The 18,278-nt window shown below is 35.7% G+C and overlaps 1 protein-coding gene and 1 long non-coding RNA gene across 49 annotated transcripts in view; one reads left to right on the forward strand and one right to left on the reverse strand.

The window, feature by feature from the left end:
* The window catches only part of LOC147840339 (uncharacterized), a 328,044-nt gene that overhangs the window by 100,718 nt on the left and 209,048 nt on the right, over positions 1 to 18,278 (reverse strand). The window lies entirely within an intron of this gene.
* The window catches only part of LOC147840340 (uncharacterized), a 357,076-nt gene that overhangs the window by 24,347 nt on the left and 314,451 nt on the right, over positions 1 to 18,278 (forward strand). For 22 of the 48 annotated variants that reach the window (XR_015511616.1, XR_015511619.1, XR_015511618.1 and 19 more), the window contains exons 3-4: positions 12,538 to 12,655; positions 14,665 to 14,886. Coding sequence is in view for 24 of the 48 variants with exons in the window: in XM_087287350.1 (XP_087143476.1) it covers positions 9,335 to 9,420; positions 12,538 to 12,655; positions 14,678 to 14,788 (315 nt within the window). In the remaining 24 variants the exon portion in view is untranslated. Of the gene's footprint in view, positions 1 to 9,263; positions 9,421 to 12,537; positions 12,656 to 14,664; positions 14,887 to 18,278 lie in introns of all 48 variants that reach the window. The other 26 variants (XM_087287363.1, XM_087287361.1, XM_087287357.1 and 23 more) reach the window with 3 other exon arrangements.

The raw sequence follows: 18,278 nt of genomic DNA on the forward strand, positions 1-18,278 counted from the left end.
AGGTGTAGAATGTGAAAATGAGACTCTAGTGAGATGAAGAATGCAGACCTAATTAGCCAGCTTTTCCTCTAGAAGAATCATACTTTTTATTTCTTTCTGGAGCAAACATTGTGAGATTTAACTTATTGAACCTTATTTAAAGAAAATCTAAATATGCATACTTACCTGAGTAGTTAAGCACACTTAAGTATTTAACTATTAACACAAATAAGTGGGCTTTACAAACCACCTGTAAGTGACTCACACTCTGTTTTTTCTGTATGCACACTCTTTTCCTCTTCATACGCAACAGACACCTGCTTTTATGTACCTCAGTTTTTTTGATGAGTTCACAGGTGATTGGGCTTGAGAAACCACCTATTGGACTCGCTCTCTCTTCTCTTTTTCAACCCTTTAAGATTTGTAGACTTTGTAGCTTTGACTGTTCATATAATTTATATACTACCACTTCCTGTTGATTTGAAGTGTTTCTTTTGTCCTCACTTGTAAGTTGCTTTGGTTAAAAACATCTGCTACGCATAAATGTAAATGTAGATCAGGAATTGCATTTCTTACTCTTTACATACAGAGATAACTCAAAATCAGGATTTTACAGTTTTTGATGTTTCTGGTGTTTGGGTAAAGCTGCATAATTTATCAAATATTTGTTTATGGCATTTCTTCAAAATTTAAAACGAAAAAGTTGTTATTTTGAGCAGTTTTTTTGTATAAAATAAATACGTGGCATGTTTTCTGCCTTGTTTGTATCTTTTTTAGACAACACAATAGCCCTTTTCACACATACAGACCCTTCTGGAAAATTACCGCCAACTTTTTAGGCCCTTTTTGGAAACAACGGTAATTTTTTTCTGGCAATTTTCCAGAAAGAGATGTTGTAACAACAGCGGTAATTTGTCAGAATGCAGCGACGTGTGAACGCAGAAGGAAGATTGCTGGAAAGAGCTCATTCACGTCTAGAACGCGCAGGCGTGAGATGTCTACTTTAGCCAATCAGACCACTCAGATACATTCACATCTGCACGGTTTATGAAATTAAAAGCCTTTGAATATTTTTCCAGATACATTTAGCAGCTAGATGTTCAGTAAAATAACGTTTCTATGTTCCTTCCTAATACCAACTGTGTAAAAAATTATCAACAAAATGCTTATGATAAACCACTGTTTGCTTGCCCTAAGTTGCATGATATGTGCATGTGAAGGAGCTGGTGAGCACCAGCACACACAAATATTATGAACATCTCGACATGTGAAAGTGTTCCTCCATATGTGTAAATTGTTTACAATACTTCAATCCACATAATTTGTAATGTAGTCAAGTGTGTAAACATTTAGCTCCAGTTTGCGTTTCTGCCTTTGGATGTCTAACAAAGCAGCTGCATGCTAAAACTTTAAATAAAAGTGAAAACATCAAGAAAAGGCCGACTTCTTCTATGTTTACAAATACAAGTGTAGCTGTTTTGTAGGTCATTTCTGTTTAAAGATGTTAGAATTTACCTGTATTTTGGGATTGATGAGGGAATGGTCTTTTCTGGAAAAATTATGGAACGTCCGTGCCTGTGTGAACACTTTTTGTTATGAATTTACCAGTAAAGTAATTTAGGAAATCTACTGGACATTTACTAGTATCACTGTGTGAAAGGGGCTAACATCAGTGTTTTAACTTGAGAATGGTTAAGAAGTCAATATTTGGTGGAATATCCCTGATTTTTAAATAAAAACATTAGTTTTTCTGACCAATACCCAAACATCAAACAAAAAAAATCCTGTGAGTAACAATATTTTATTTAATATTGTGATGGTGGCATGGTGGCTCAGTGGTTAGCACTGTCACCTCACAGCAAGAAGGTCGCTGGTTCGAGTACAGGCTGGGCCAGTTGGTATTTCTGTGTGGAGTGTCGATTTGGCCTAATATCCAAATCTCGATTAATTGAGCATTTTGACTTGATCACAATTAATAACCAATTATTTTATTTATTGATTCTATGTCATAGTTTACTGACAAGTTTTGTACAGTAAATATGTTCACATATTACAAGTGAGAGAATTTTGAATAATGGGTGCATTGCTTGAATTTAAAATAATTGAAGTTAACACACACTATCTACTACAGGGCTCGAAATTGCGACCATTTTGGTCGCATATGCGCCCGAAAATTAATCTATGCGACCTCATAATATATCTGGGAGCATTAGTGCGACTGCAGATAATGTTTGTAGTGCGACCTGTTTTGATTTTTTGTAAAAACGTGCTGAATCGCTCTTCTCAGCCGCTATATTGGTTCATATTAGCTGTCATTCACTCAAGGTATTCCGCTGTCAGATGACAGGGAAGGAGCTTTTATGACCACGGGAAATGCAAACGGCTGAAGAGTAAAAACTTAAAACACACAGGTTTGCAAACCCCCACCTAAAGTTGAGGCGCAGATAAAAGCGATCATGACACGTCACGTGGTGAATGATGATCCGCCAGCTGAGATCAATCGAGTACGCGCTTCTTGGAGAAGGCGCCCGAATGTTCATGCGTCGCATTCACTGCGTGTTCAGCGCAAATGTCCGCTAAAAGTCTAATCTAATACTTTACATTTCATCGCCAAAAAAGCTCGCCTTTGCTAAGTTTACACTGAAACTGCGGCTCATAACAAAGACCGGTATTGCGCCGATGGTTAGCGCAAGATTCCTGCTCTGCCTGCTCATAAATTGGGTCGGCTGACTCGCCTGCTTTTCCACAAACACAGAAAAATGAAGATCATCTCAGACTGAACCTTTAAATTGACACAAACTGAAACCAAAGCTTTTAAAGAGTGATAGAAGTGAGACTTTACTTTTTTTCTTTTGTCTATTCTTTTTTGAGGTGTATATTATTATTTTTTTATTTATTTACTGATGACTGCTTTGCAGCTTTCATCATTGAATTGAATGATTTATTATAATCTTTTGTTTGTTTTGTAGCAGAAATATTATTTATTAAATTGACATGCATATATAAAAAGCAGTACAAAATCAATATTTCTTACTGCAATGCTTTTTGTTTGATGCAAACTATACATTTATTTTTCACAAAGTAACAGACTTTTTATAGCAGATAACCTACATTCATGCACATTCAAGGCAGTATCATAATGAGAAATGTAATTCATTGTTACTATTATTGTCATTTTCATCATCACTAATATTCTATAGCCTAATTATTAGACATTCATTTTGGAATTATTGCACACAAATATCAATGTCTTCGCAGCATTAGTTCGATAGTTGTTTCTGGTTTTTGTCAGTCCTATTGATGTTGTTTTAAAATACAATAAATCCCTTAAAAAGCAATTTGCAGCGGTGCTCATTCATTTTTGGTGGGTGCTCCTAATTTTTTTCTGGTGCTCCTAAATTTATTTTGGTGCTCCTAAATATTTGAAGTTGGGAGCACCGGCGCTACCAAGTAAAAAAGTTAATTTCGAGCCCTGTACTATCTATGATTATTTATCGAACATCAGTGCAGAACAACTGATATTAAAACACACATTACCTAAAACGCGGCTCTCCGCGTTGCTGACCCTCGTCACCGCTACCAAATTTGTGATGTGTAGTTAAATTTTTTGAGATGTGTGCTGGTATGTGAAGGCCTGTTGTGCGGTTGGCAGAAGTACAATATCAGAAAAATATAATAAGTACAAATCATAATATAATAACTATAAATGAGCCTTGACAAAGCATGTTTACATGACTCCACACATAATAGGGAAATTAATTGAAAATATTGACCTGGAAAAATTTGATAGATTATAGATTCTGAATGTCGATTTCGATTGCTTTTCAATTTATTACCCAGCCCAAATTGGATTTATGATTTGGATTGTGGAAATTAAGGAACTCTTTACCATTTGATATTTACAATGCAAAATCCCTGAGTATTTTTAAATCATCTTTTAAAATTTTATTAGATTTTATTTGACTTTTATAAGATTTTAGATCTATTATTATTTTTGATGTGTTTTTAATTATTTTTATTATTACTTTTTTTGCATTTATTCGTGTCTTTTACTGCTGCACATTTTATGTCTGTGAAGTGCCTTAAGATGCTAATTTTAAAGGCGCTATATAAAAATAAATTTTATTATTATAGAATGTTATCAGACTTTTATAGAATAAATCCATAAGATTTATGTTTAATCCAGTAAATACAGTAAAAGAAATCTGGCTATAGTAAGTATTTTTAAATTAAACTTAGTAGTTTATTATAATAATTTATTGTTTTGTAATGGATTGTTTTTGTGTAGTTATATACACAATTAATACTAAAAAATAGATAACAGAAAAAACAGCAACAGAAAAAAAAAAAATATATATATATATATATATATATATATATATTTTTTTTTTTTTTTTTGCTGGAAAACATGAACATGCGCTAGATTTATAAGTAAAAAACACATCATAATTTTTCTAAATATCAACTTAAACATTTGTTGATCAGCGAAAAACAAAAAAATCTATGTTTATTTAAATGTTTGTCATTTCAGTTGTAATTATTTAGTTTTTGATTTTTATTTCAAATAAAGTTATAAATTGCAGCAGTTTTATTTGTTTATGTAATACTGTAAGAACTGATTCTTAATTTCATGATTGTTAGTGTTAAAATGTGTTTGTGTATAATTATTATTAAGATCTTTGAAGTTGTATTTCAAAACATGGCAATAATGATTACTTAGCACCACTTACTTTTTGACATAAACTCTACCATAAAACATAACTTGAAATTAGCCTAAGTGAGAAAAGCAAAACAAAAACAAATTTAGTATTTACAATCAAAATCAAAATGAAGAATAAAAGAGTAATGCAAATCTTCTGTGTGGCCGTCTGCTTTTTGTTTTCTTTTTTTCTTTCTACTTCTGTCATGCCAGGCATCCTTTCAAGCCTCCATCCTTTCCTTTATTCCTTCTTTTCTCCTCAGGCGTCCATCTATTTCTCCATCTCTGTCGTCCTCCCTCTCTGCTCACCCTTTGTAAATTGCAAGCCTATTTGGTTTGGGTTTGTTTTACCCCCTCTCATCCCTCTCAATGTCTCTCATTCTGTGTGTGTGTGTGTGTGCCCGAGCAGCTGCTGGCGTACGTATAACCGCAGGTAATCTGGGTAAAGCGTCCTCATGAGCCTGTGTCTGTGGGAGGCTTCGGCTCATCTCCCTCCTGCCTCCCCGCAGCTTTAATCTGTGACAGACCATTTCTTAATCGCTGCTAAGGGGCTTCGCTCTCTCCCTCTCTCTCTTTTTTTCGTCCTCTCTCCTTCTCCTCTTCCTCATCTCCTCCTTTTCTCTTTCTCCTCTTGCTCAATCATTCACAAGCACGTATACCCTCCCACAGTAAGATTAGCACCCTTCGTGTTCGTCCTACATAATCGCTACACAATGGACTCTGCGTATCGCCACGGCCCACAGCGCCGCCGAGGGTGGAGGGTGTTATTCGGCATCACCCCCACACCTCATTCCCTGGAAGGCCTTTTACTTTTTCTCCGGGACCACCACCACCATCATCATCATTAGGATGAAGCGTTGATGGGACGCTCGGAGAGTTTCGGGCATGAATTTTGGAGGAAAATGGAGCGTCCAGGCAGTTGGTTGGGGTTTGTCTGCAGGGGCGCAGTGGGACGGCATGGACTAGAATATTAATCATGCAAAAGCAGACAAACAGAGCAAACAGCAAAGCAAAAAAAAAAAAAAAAGCCTTTCAGTTTTTCTTTTTTCTTTCTTTAAACTCTTTATTGCTTTCACAATCTGATGATACCTTGATGATGCATTAAATCCCTGTTCTTCCTCTAATCATATTTGTATTACAAATTTCATTGTAATGACATTGGGATTATTGTTCTTATCCCTTCTGTCTGACGGATTTGAATGCAATCCGATTCCTTGCATAAGTAGCACTCCGGTGATTGACATTAACACTGTAGATTATTGAAAAGCTGATAAATATTACAGCTGCTGCAGCTACCAAAGAGCGTTATTAGGCTCTTCCGCATGCACAAGCCAATGAATATTGAGCAATTATAATCATCTTCAGCACTTCATTTGGAAAATCTATATAAGTGGCAATATAGCTTTTAGGTATTTGCATGATACTGATAAGTGGCAATTGATGTAAATAGGATTAGACCGGGCAGATGTACTAAACCATTCTCATGTGCTGTTTCAATTAAACACAATATCGCAATGAGATGGTACAGATTGTTAATATAATACTACTTTTATTTGCATTTGCACATGTATAATGAAAATACTAGGTTTTTGCAAGCACATTTTGGGTAAAATATAGACAAACACAATTGTAGGGTTAAAAAGTTTGAAAAATATAACTGTTGGGTTTGTCCATATTGTTTGAATGAATTACTTTTGCTCTTTTTTTAAGTTAGTGAAAACTATTGCACTGTGAAATATTAATAACATTTCAAATAACATTAATAACATTTTAAATAATATATTTTCAATCTCAGGGTGATTGTAATTTTTTTTTATATTATTATGATTTCATTATAATATGCTATTTTACTGATTCCAAACTTTTTAACAGTTGTGTATTTCACTCAACGTAATGAATTAGATTTTTTTAACTCACATTTGAATTATCACATTTAATGTTTTTTGGAAACCTTTAGCTTATATTAATATTCAAACATTGCTCACTGCATTAACTTGTACCACACAAGCACTCATTCAGGTAAAACAGGGTATTGGTGGGGTCTTAAAGTATAAAATGTCCTAAAATTAAACAAAACTTTAGGCCTTAAAAAACTTATAAATTGACTGAAATATTGTTTTGTAGGTCTGAAATCATCTTAAACAAGTCTTAATTTTCTTTTGTTTATGTAAAGCTATCCAATCAATCCAACACACATCCAATCACCAACAAATACATTTGAATAAAACTTTAGGAAAGTGTTATGTAGAGGTGTGAACCTACAATGATCTCAAGGTTCGTTTGGTTCGGTTACTATTATCATGCCATCGATTCGGTGCAATTCGATATCTCGGTGCGCCACGGTACATTGACGATGCTTTCCATACAGTATTTTATGTTTTCTTCACAGAACAGCAATTCTTGTATTAAAATGTACAAATATATTTATTTTTATATACTATTTGTAATACAATTCTTTTAATACAAACAGTGAGATATATAAACTGTACAACACAAGCATTTATAGGAAATAAACAAATGAATATAAAAATCCTGCTCGTTTTCTGAGTCCTGTTCACCAAGTTCTTTCTTACACCCCTTTGATTGGTCATGCGCTCAACAGAGAGGGCTGCGATTGGCTGTTACTCGCTGGCGCTCTTCACAGATGAATGACACTGATAAACGGCAGCGGCGATCACAGCTAATCCATGAAAGACACAGTGAAGAAAACTCTGCAGACACGCGCTCGTGTCAGTTTTTGCGTTTTTAAGTAGTTGGAGCGTTGTACATACTCACGCTCGCCTCCCTCTCCATAGTAAGCTACGGAGACATCGCAAATGAGATAAATAACATCAGTACATGATAACCGGTTATGATTATTACTGAACCGATACCGAATTGTCCGCTTCTGCATCGTGGTGCACCAAAGAAACAATTAATTTTGACACCCCTACTGTTGTGCATAAAGAGTTTTATTTTACGTTGTTAATTATGTTTAATAGTTACAATGCAAAAATAAATGTATATAACTAGGGTCTGCTTGTTTTGACACATTATTTAAAATAAGTTGTTAAGAAATAATTAAATGGAATTAGTTTTTTAATAGAACTTTTTCCTTATGGGCCATTAAAAAATCTTTAGCGTTTAGCCCTATACAAATCTGGAATTTCGTTCTTCATTGTCTTAAAAAGGTCTTAAAAATCTTAAAATTGACTTCATGAAATCAGCAGAAACCCTGTAAAAGAACAAGCTTGATAAGTAGTAAAAACATCAATTTACTCACCCATACGTCACAACAATGCTATAAGTAATGAGTAATAACAAACATGCTGTTAAATCACAAAAAATGCTAAATTAATAAACAAGATTGCACAATTTTTAAAATAACAAAATGGAACTGTATAGAAAAAAACATCTCATTAAACCAAGAATAAACAGGACAGATTCTAAATGGCAATGAAAAAAAAAACACACTTTAACAATAATTTTTTAATGGTTTGAAATCATTTAAATCAGGGGTGTAAAACTCAATTCCTTGAGGGCCGAAGCCCTGCACAGTTTAGTTCCAACCCTGCTCCAACACACTTACCTGTAGGTTTCAAACAAGCCTGAAGGACTCAATTAGTTCGATCAGGTGTGTTTAATTAGGGTTGGAACTAAACTGTGCAGAGCTGCGGCCCTTTTGGAACTGAGTTTGACACCTGTGATGTAAATGAAGACAGACTATTAACTGCAATGTAAACAATGAAAGAAGTAGCGGTTGTTCCCCAAATTAGCAAGAATTGTCTCTTTTAACTAACACAACTTGTTTCCTTTAATATACAGCAAACATGTTGAGATGCTGTTATTTTGTTGTTCTTGCAAAAGGCCGCTTTGCCCTTGCTTTTCCTCACAGTGACCTTCCGTCTTCTACGGGCGGTGAACTGTGCTTGATGGCGGGGTGCTGGGCGGATCGAGACGCTCAGAGGACACGTGAGGCCATAATGTATGCAGGGCCAAATGAAAGTGAGGGGCAGTGGTGTGAATTCGGATGGGGGTTAACGTGGCCGTGGCATTTGGTTGTGAGCCCAAGGGAAGCACTGTGTACTTTACTTAGGGTTGTGGGGGGAGAGACTGCAAAGACGGAGAGAGAGAGAGTGATGGAGGTACGTGAGGAAAAGAGCTTATAGTTATTAACTTTTAACCCAGAGAAGAGCGTCTGCAAAAGAGGGAAGAAGGCTAATGCGTCTGAGATATTGCATTTTAAAAGGTGTGTAAACAAAGTACCAGGATGAGGAGAGGAAGGTGAAGCAGAGGAAAAAAAATGAGGAAAACACAGAAAATGAGCCAAGGCAATTTTAAGTTTTGAGTCTCTCTCTTTCTCTTCCTTTCTCTCTCTCGTTCTCGATGTCAGTGCTCTGATTTATGACTCAGTTTAAACGAAGGCCACATGTCTCTCCCAATGCTGCGATTTGTCCCCGCACCCCTTCGTCTGAGCTTCCTCGCAAAAACAACAGCACACACGCAATCTAAATAATATGGCGTGCTTTAAACAGGGCTCCACTTTTTTGGGTGCTGTGTTGGGTCACTCCTTTCACCCTTAGGGACTGTTTGGTTTCTCCCTCAGAGTTTGATAGAACTGATCTGTGGCCTGTTTGGTGGTGGTGCTGCTTCAGAGGGACCGGAGAAACATGCAAGATGAGGGGGAAAAAAAAGATGACAGCTTACAAGGGAGCCATTAATAATTCTCAGAAGCAAGGTTGTCCTGACACAGAGAAAATAGGGTATGCAGAGGAAGGCCCCTTCATTTCCTACACAGAATACTGTATTTTATTTATTTATTTATTTATGTTGATATTTTTGTATTATGTTTTCTTAAAACTGGTAAGATTAAGTAAAACTGTATGGACTTAAAATTAAACCAAAATTAGCACTTGCCAAGTGCCAAATGCGAGTAAAAAAAAAGCATCAGTTTTGGTATCTGGCTGGTGGTACTCTTATTGGTCGGGTTTGATTGTGCCCTCCGTTTCTGTACTTCCCCTGTTAGAGCAGCAAAATGAATAATAATTAAAAAAAATTATAGGAAACAAAAATTGCTACTTACTAGGCTCAGACGGTACTGGAAAAATCTGACATTGCAATATTTTGTATTTCTGCGATATTTATTGCGATGTGAATACAATTTCACCAAATGACTTAAACAGCTTTATTTGGAAAGAGGTCTACATTTTAGATTGATTGGGGTAATTTTGTAGTGGAGTGGGTCTCAAATAATATACCACAAATGAATTACAGGAATAGATAAGAACAATATAGTAAAAATAAAAGTTTTTATCACTAATCTGCTGTATTGGAGATTCTAACCAAATTCAAGTACCTTAATTGAATAATCAATGATGCATATTCTTTATTTTGTATAATGTGATCTTTATTAAAGTGACAAACAATATCTTGTGGCCGTATGTTTTAGGGTGCTTTCACACCTACACTTTTGTTTCGGAACGTATCTCGTTTGCCCAGTTAGCGCGGTTCGATTGGCATATGTGAACAGGGCAATCGCGCTCTGTTCCGCGCCAAAGTAATCGCTCCGAGATCGCTTGAATGAGGTGGTCTCGGCTCGATTGAAACGAACCCTGGAGCGGTTGGATTGCAGTGAGAAAGCGATCCGATCCGAGCGCGGTTATATCACAGTGTTTTATGGATATGCATATGGCTTACGGCTATATGAAGAGAGAATTATGAGTAGGGCGGGAAGTTTCGCGAGTCTCCGGATGGCCGCAAACGAGTGATGATCTCCGGGTAATCTCGCGTCTCTCTCCCAGTCCTCAAATAGGCATTGTCGCACACCCTTCTCACCCCTCCCCACCGCGTCTCTCCTCAGACACGTCACGCGCGCGCACCCTGTCAATCACCACCAAACCACCACCTCTCCTGACAGCTGAGCGGGACGCTGCAAAATAAACCCTGACACTCTGACCAATGTAAGGAGAGTTTACTCGCACGTGACTTGTTTTAGCTCTTTTGGTCCGATTAGAAACTTTGCAGTGTGAAAGCGAACCGCTCCAAGAACAAAGAGCAACAATGTAACAATTTTAATCTCTGTTTCGGAAAAACTGAATCGATTCACAGGTGTGAAAGCACCCTAAAACTCTAAAATGTTAAAAAGTTTACACAGTAACATGCTTTAAGGGGATAGGTCACCCAAAAAGGAAACTTTACTCACCTTTCAGTCGTTTCAAATGTTTCAGTTATTAAAATATCTATATATTTTTTTCAACATAAAAAAGAAACTCAGACTTTTGAAACAAGTGAAGGGTGAAATGAAACAAATTTGGGTGAACTATCACTTTAAAAATGCATGCCAGATAATAAAGATTAACTCTATTATGATTAAACCCCACATAGATTATAATCGCCTATATAGTCAACTATAATCCCGAATTGCATATTTTGCGATGTGACTATTGCAGATGCACACATTGCGACATCAATGCTGAAATGATATATTGTGCAGCCCTACTCCTAATTCTCAATCAACGGGCAAGGGTTGAATTCAGTTCACTTTTGCAGCATATTGCTGCCAAGTACAGTTGTAGCTGTATCGCGAGGGTTACATTCTAAAAATAACCCACAGTAGATGAAATCTGCAAAGTAGTCAGCTTTATTTTTTACAATTATTATAGATGTTTTAAAGCTGCAAAACCCCTCACTACAAACTTTATACACTTTTCTCAGACAGGCATAAACATTTTCTCCTGCAGTCACTGACCTAAATCAGAATCCATTCTTGTCGCGGAGAGTGGCAACTTAATTTTTATCATTTTTCATCATTTTCATCATTTTTATGTAATGAACTGAATGTTTATTTATTCTCTAAAGGTGCCCTACAGCCGCATAACTTCTAACTTTAGCATGTCCAAAAGTCCAACTTTTGGTTTGCATCTTCCCCTGCCTTTTGAGTGCTACCGCAGGTGCCTTTGCCAGTGCAAAACTTTTCGTCGACATTATGGTATTTTGTTGGGGAGAAAACTTGCAAATATACAGTACAGCTCTGCTATTGATCAAAGATGTATGTAAATTTGGCAAGTTGAATGCATTCTGTATTGTACAGGAAACACAGCATGGAGGAGATTAATTGATAATGGTCTACAGCCAATCAAGATGCAAAAAGGCAATGCGCTAATCAGGATGCAGAACACAAAGCACCGTAAAAAAAACAAGTCAAATTACATAAAAAAAATCTGCAAAAGTGTGAGACCGCGAAAGGTGAACTGTACCACTGTACAAATATTTATAGTTTATTGAGGTTTAAATAAACACACCTTTTTTTGTTAGCTGCTGATGGCATTTCATCCAGATTTTAAATGAAAATCCTTTTTAGAGCTTTTTTTTTCATTCAGTATCAAAAAAGGTTTTTTACAATCTGCAAACAAGACTTTATGTATTTTAAAAGTAATTTTACTGTAATACAGGAGAAAATATTAATTCATGAGCTGTTTATTCATTATCAACCTGCAAAAAAGAAAACAAAAATAAGACAATAGAATAATTTACTTGATATGACAACATGCCATTGTCATAATGTAATGTAGTCACATCCTCAGATACAGAACTGGGACCTACTAAAGGTTTGTAAAAGACAGGATTTTGTTTTTAGCCTGTTTTTTTCCAACTCAACTGACGATGACTGCTCTTCCAAAGGGTTCTCTCCCAGATCCCTAGTCCTAAACCTGGGATTTATTCATTCTTGTTCACAGATAAGACTTTATTCCTCTGATATTGAACAGGGTGTTAGTATTCCTCCCTCTCAGTTAGCTTGATCTCCCCCAGCCAGAGCTTTCTGCATTTGAAATAGAGAAAAGCCATATTTGTTTACTCTCATAACCTGTCCATTGTTGCAGGTGGAGAGTCCCTGTGGGGCCCATGAAGCTACTGTGCCACCGCAGTCTTAACAGCTTCTGCAGACTCCAGCGGGATGCGTCCACTGATAGAGGAAGCCCAGGAGAACAACAGAGACAGGTGAGGTGGTGGGAGACACATCAAAAATGTGTTCACAATTCTGCAAAACAGGCTAAAATGAGTTTTATTAATTAAAAGATAAAAATATGTATTTAATTTAGGTCTACTTAAAAGTGTTTAAAATGTGTATTTCACTGAGACAGGACAAGCGCAATAACAGAGAGTTTGTAACCATTGACACCAAAAACTTGTGACCTTTGTAGACGGCCTTTTAAATCTAAGCAGATTGAAGTTGAGAGCAATACAGAGCAATACACTAGGTTTTTCGAGACAAGCCTACAGCACAGGCAGTAGTAAACATCTCCTTTTCAGAATGCTGCAAGCACTTCACATGTCATGCTACAAGAATCAAGCAGCAGCTTCACTTTTTGAATTCATTATAGACATTTTGGCAGAGTAATTACCTCAGAAAAACACAGAGCACCAGAGCACTGTGGCGCTTTCAAAAAACTTTGAGCAAGGGTTTGTCAGTGGTGGTTATTTAGAGAGTTCAGCTGATGGTTGTTTAGCAGTGGGAGACGCCAACATGTTTTCCACCATGTGGACATGTTTGCTTCTGGTCAATTCTTAATCATTTTGCTGAGTATTTTTGCAAAGCAAAGTATAAAGATGCGATGTCAGTCACCCAAGTGATTTACATACCAGCCCTATTAAGAAGACTATTTTGATAAATTGCTTTAGTTCGAAAATCTTTTTTTTAAAGAACTTCAAAAGTAAGTCAATTGATTACATAATTAAGCTGTAATATGTTGTAGGTTGTTGTAAACTCAATTTGAATGAAAATAAAGCCAGTTAGCCAAAACTTGTTGGGTTATATTAGCCAAATTTGCTCCTTCCAAAATATGAAAAAAAAACAAAAACACAATTAAAAGTGTATTGAACAGTGCATTGCTACAAAAATGTGAGATAATTACAAAATTATGTGTATTTCTAGTTGTTTACCTGTTTAATGGACCATAAAACAGGCAAGTCACACACAAATTAGAATCTACGAATGACAGAAGTTGTATAAGAAAGTCACAATCACCAGTGATCTTATCCTGCTAAAGGACTACAAATTTGCCATTATATGGACTACAGATCTAGTCAATATAATGCTCACACACAACTGTTCCGGATTCTGTTGATTTCACACACACATGGCTGGGAGCCGCTCATGAACTGATTACATGAATTTTATAAACAGCATTCCGTCTGTTTAACTGTATTGTGAACATCATGATGCGTTCTCTTACCTTGTTTTGCCAAGTACCGATCTTTGCTTTGTTTGTTTATTGTTTATGTTGTTTGCCGCCGGGACTGACCATTCGCCTGTTTTTTGACCATAACTCTGGATTCCCTGTATACATCTGTTTGGCCCTGTTTTGACTGTTGCTGGCCTCACATAACAACTACCATGGAAATACATGGTAACTTTTTAGTATTCTATTTTAAGGAGATAATGTTATTGATGTCATGTTAATATACAAGCTATTTATTAAATATGTAAATATAAGCGTAAATGTATTTCATTGGTATGTGAGGAGGCGGATTTTAGAGGATTTAGGATTTCTTCATACGTCTTACAATACATTCATTCATTTTCTTGTCGGCTTAGTCACTTTATCCGGGGTCGCCACAGCGGAATGAACGGCCAACTTATCCCGCAAGTTTTTACGCAGCGGATGTCCTTCCAGCCGCAACCCATCTCTGGGAAACTTAATATACATTTTTTTTATTATTTTTAATTTAGTACTTGATTAATTTACTGTATAAATTATTATTAGTTAATTGTTATTAATACAGTCATTCAAATAGATTATCATGTCATTTTGTTAAGTTATGAACAGTAAAACCTTAAAAAACCTCCACTGCATCCTGTTCCATTTCTCTCCATCTGTCTATTTTTGAACACAAAAACATGTGTCCTGTGTGTACAACCCCTTAGACCTTGAAATTCAAACAAAACCTGGCCCAAAACACCTGGGTCACAAAAACACAACAGTGAACTTTCATTTTACTCACCCCAGAACAATCCTGCAGCAGCCGAGTCCATCCAGGGCTGCTGTTGGTCAGGCCGTGCCTGAAGCTGGAGCTGCGGTGTGCTGGTGCCGAGGTCAGACGCTGCCACTGTGGGTTAGGCTGCTGGTCTGATCCGTGTTGACAGTGCAGATTCCTGTCAAGCCCAAGGAGACAAGCAGTGCTTCCAGCTAGAGAGTGAACCTTCGCACTGACCACTGCTGGAAGGATGGGTGAGTCACATCTCCAGTCTTCCATTCGATCGGTTCATGTCATGTCAGGTACATACAGGTATATACACATCTGTGATGGAAGAAGAAAGACATTTAGAAGTTTAGCACTATTTATCTGATGCTGAAATTACTGAAGCGTATCTTTATGCACCTTTGCTGCAGGTTTTAGGTAAAATGAATGTAAATGCAGGTTATAATTACCAGGGATATTATCAGTAAATGAACAACGGATTCTTGCATTATGCTGATTTAACCTCAAAACACTTACAGTTGAAGTCAGAATTATCAGCCCCCCATTGATTTTTTTTTTGGCTTTTTTTAATATTTCCTAAATTATGTTTAATAGAGCAAGGAAATTTTTACAGTATGTCTGATAATATTTTTTCTTCTGGAGAAAGTCTTAATTGTTTTATTTTGGCTAGAATAAAAAGCAGTTATTTAATTTTTTTAATAAACATTTTAAGGTCAATATTATTAGTCCCTTTTTAGATATATTTTTTTGATAGTCTACAGAACACACCATGGTTACACAATGACTTGCCTAATTACCCTATCCTGTCTAATTAACCTCGTTAAGCCTTCAAATGTCACATTAAGCTGTATAGAAGTGTCTTATAAATATCTAATCAAACATTATTTACTGTCATCACGGTAAAGATAAAATAAATCAGTTATTAGAAATTAGTTATTAAAACTATTATGTTTAGAAAGGTGTTGAAAAAGTCTCTGTTAAACAGAAATTGGAGAAAAAAATGATCAGGGGGGCTAATAATTTAGAGGGGCTAATAATTCTGATTTCAACTATACATGATTTTTCCAATGTTCTAAACTTGCCTGTTGCTCACCTAGTTCAGCGTTCTCTGTTTAAACTCTACTTGACAAAAGAGCTCCAACGTTATTTGCTCCATGAAAAACCTTTAAAGAGCCTTTCTGTTTCATGAAATGTTTTTTACAGTGAAAAAAGTTGTTTAGGTTATTGTAGTGTTCTTCAAATAAATACAAAATGGCTCTTTTCTGAATAATTCACTGAAAGGTTTTTGGGAACGTATGTTTTTAAATGTGAGTAATGTGTAACAGTCACTCCTATTAACTTTGTTGGGATGAATTTTATAAAAATAAATTTTTAACGGGTGAGTTAAAATGAATTTTGCTTAGTTGGCAAGACAAGTTACCTAGTTTTTAACTTAGCTGTGAAGTTGTGTAACCCACAGAAAACATAGCTATGGATTGTTCCCTGAAAGATTCAACATTTTAAATAAATCAGGTGAATCAGTGATTTATATAGACATGCATTTGCTTCATTTTATAAATAAATCCACTTATGGGTGGTTTACATATTATGTATAAAACATATATTTTACTCAAAACATAGCAATTATAATTTTGAAATGTAAATGTATTCGTGCTGCATATGAGTTACCACTTCAGCTGCTTCTGTTTCCTCTGCTGTATAGAGACCGCTTTTAATTTTATTTGATTGGTATAAACCCTAAAGTGTCTTCTTGTAATGAGTGTAACAATTAATAGAATTGAAGAATTTTATATGAAAGATGACTAGGAATATTTGCCCTTTATATTGGGAAAATGCCTTGGAAAAAAATAAAATTTTTAGCTTTATTAATGTAATTGTCAATTTCCCATGAACATGATAAAATGAAAGGATTAACTTTACAGTGCTTGTCATCAGTCAATTTATCAGACTGATGTGATAAGTGCACAAATCACAATTACATTTTTTTCAGACAAAAATTAACTGTGAAACTGCCTGAAAACATGCAAGAATCACTGTAATATCACTACAGGCCCATTTATTTTCATGAGTCTGTGTTTCCTAGGAAGCAGAAAACCGAAGGTCCAGCAGTAGCAAATTAAAAAGAAGGCTGTAAAGTTCAAAAGCCCAGCTCCTAATGGCTTTTTAAGGTGAACTGTTTCCCCATCACATTTGTAAACGGGCCCTTATTTACCCGCACACGTGTGTGTGTGTGTGTGTGTTTGGGGGGTTGGTAGTTGACCTTTGCGAGCAGAGACAGTGTCTGAGAGCGAACGCCACTCGCTGCATCTTAATGGCCACCAAACAGCTACACTGCTATCCTCTGATATTTGCTTAAACATGAGCACAATACATATCAAAGATATTTACAAAGAGAGCACGGTCAGCAGTTACCCAGCCGAGATGGAAAACAAGCAGCCGCTGGGGTTAGTGCTGGGGTATTACACACAGAGCCGGGTCTTTAAGGATTTTTCAGTGCAGGAGATGCAGTGCATTAGATGCAAATTCTTCTGATAAAACAAAAAGATAAGAGAGAGAAAGAGAAATACACTATTCTAACAAAATACAGTATGAGTATCAAATTAGGCATACAAATCTTTTCAATTCTAGATTAAATTAATTAAAAATTACATGACATTTTTTTTTACATAAATTTGATGAGGTTTAAAGTTTTGTGACTCAAAATGCATATTTTAATAGCATAATGACATTGGCTGAATATTTTAGTAAGTATTTGAGTTTAATTTGTGAATAAATATTGCATACAGTACATATTTTTCTTTAGTATAAGAAAACATAGTATAAGAATATTGTATTTTTAAAAGATAATTTCAACACTGAATTGAACTTTTGATTGTTCAGAAATAATTACAATATGCTGATGCAAGATTTTTCATTCTGTCATCAGTACTGAAAACAGTGCTTAAATGTCCCTATTATGTATCATGAAAGTCACTATTTAAATTCTTAGAACCAGTTTAGCATTATATCAGGAAGATGCCGTGTTCTACACTAAGATGGTAAATATAATTTTTCTTTTTACTGCTGATTAGACTGTGAAGAATGCATGGTTAAAGTTACTTTTTACAGCAGTACCACAGCACCGAAGCCCTAACCTTGTGTTGTGTCTGAAGACTTCTACAGTACTTAACAGCAAGCTAAATGAATCCCATGAATGTGGGATTCAGAGGCCAGTTGTAATTAAAGAAAGAATTATAAGCATTTTTATTTTATTAAGGGATTTTTTTGAGGAATTTGGACTCTCACTCAAATTTCTAAAGCAAAATTGAAGCCACGTTGTCTTAAAAAATTTTCAACACCTGATAATAATGGTGATAGGCATTCCCTTTCCAACATGTGCTGCATGAAGTAGATCAATCATAACACACTGGGTCTTCAGAGCAGTCACTGCAGATGAGTGTCATGCAAAAGAAAGGTATGAAAAATAATTCAGCAAAAAAAGTAATAAATAAGTGGATATTATGAAACACACGAAATAGGGTTTTTGATCTTGTATGCATGTCAGCCTATTATTAAGGATTCCCAATATAACAAGTGGGTGAGCAAATGTTTCTGTTGATGTAAATAGAAAATAGCTTGAGATTTGTTTTAAAAAAAAGTC

This window comes from Danio rerio, chromosome 16 (assembly GCF_052040795.2).
Source record: "Danio rerio strain M-AB ecotype USA chromosome 16, GRCz13ab, whole genome shotgun sequence".
Taxonomy (NCBI): domain Eukaryota; kingdom Metazoa; phylum Chordata; class Actinopteri; order Cypriniformes; family Danionidae; genus Danio; species Danio rerio.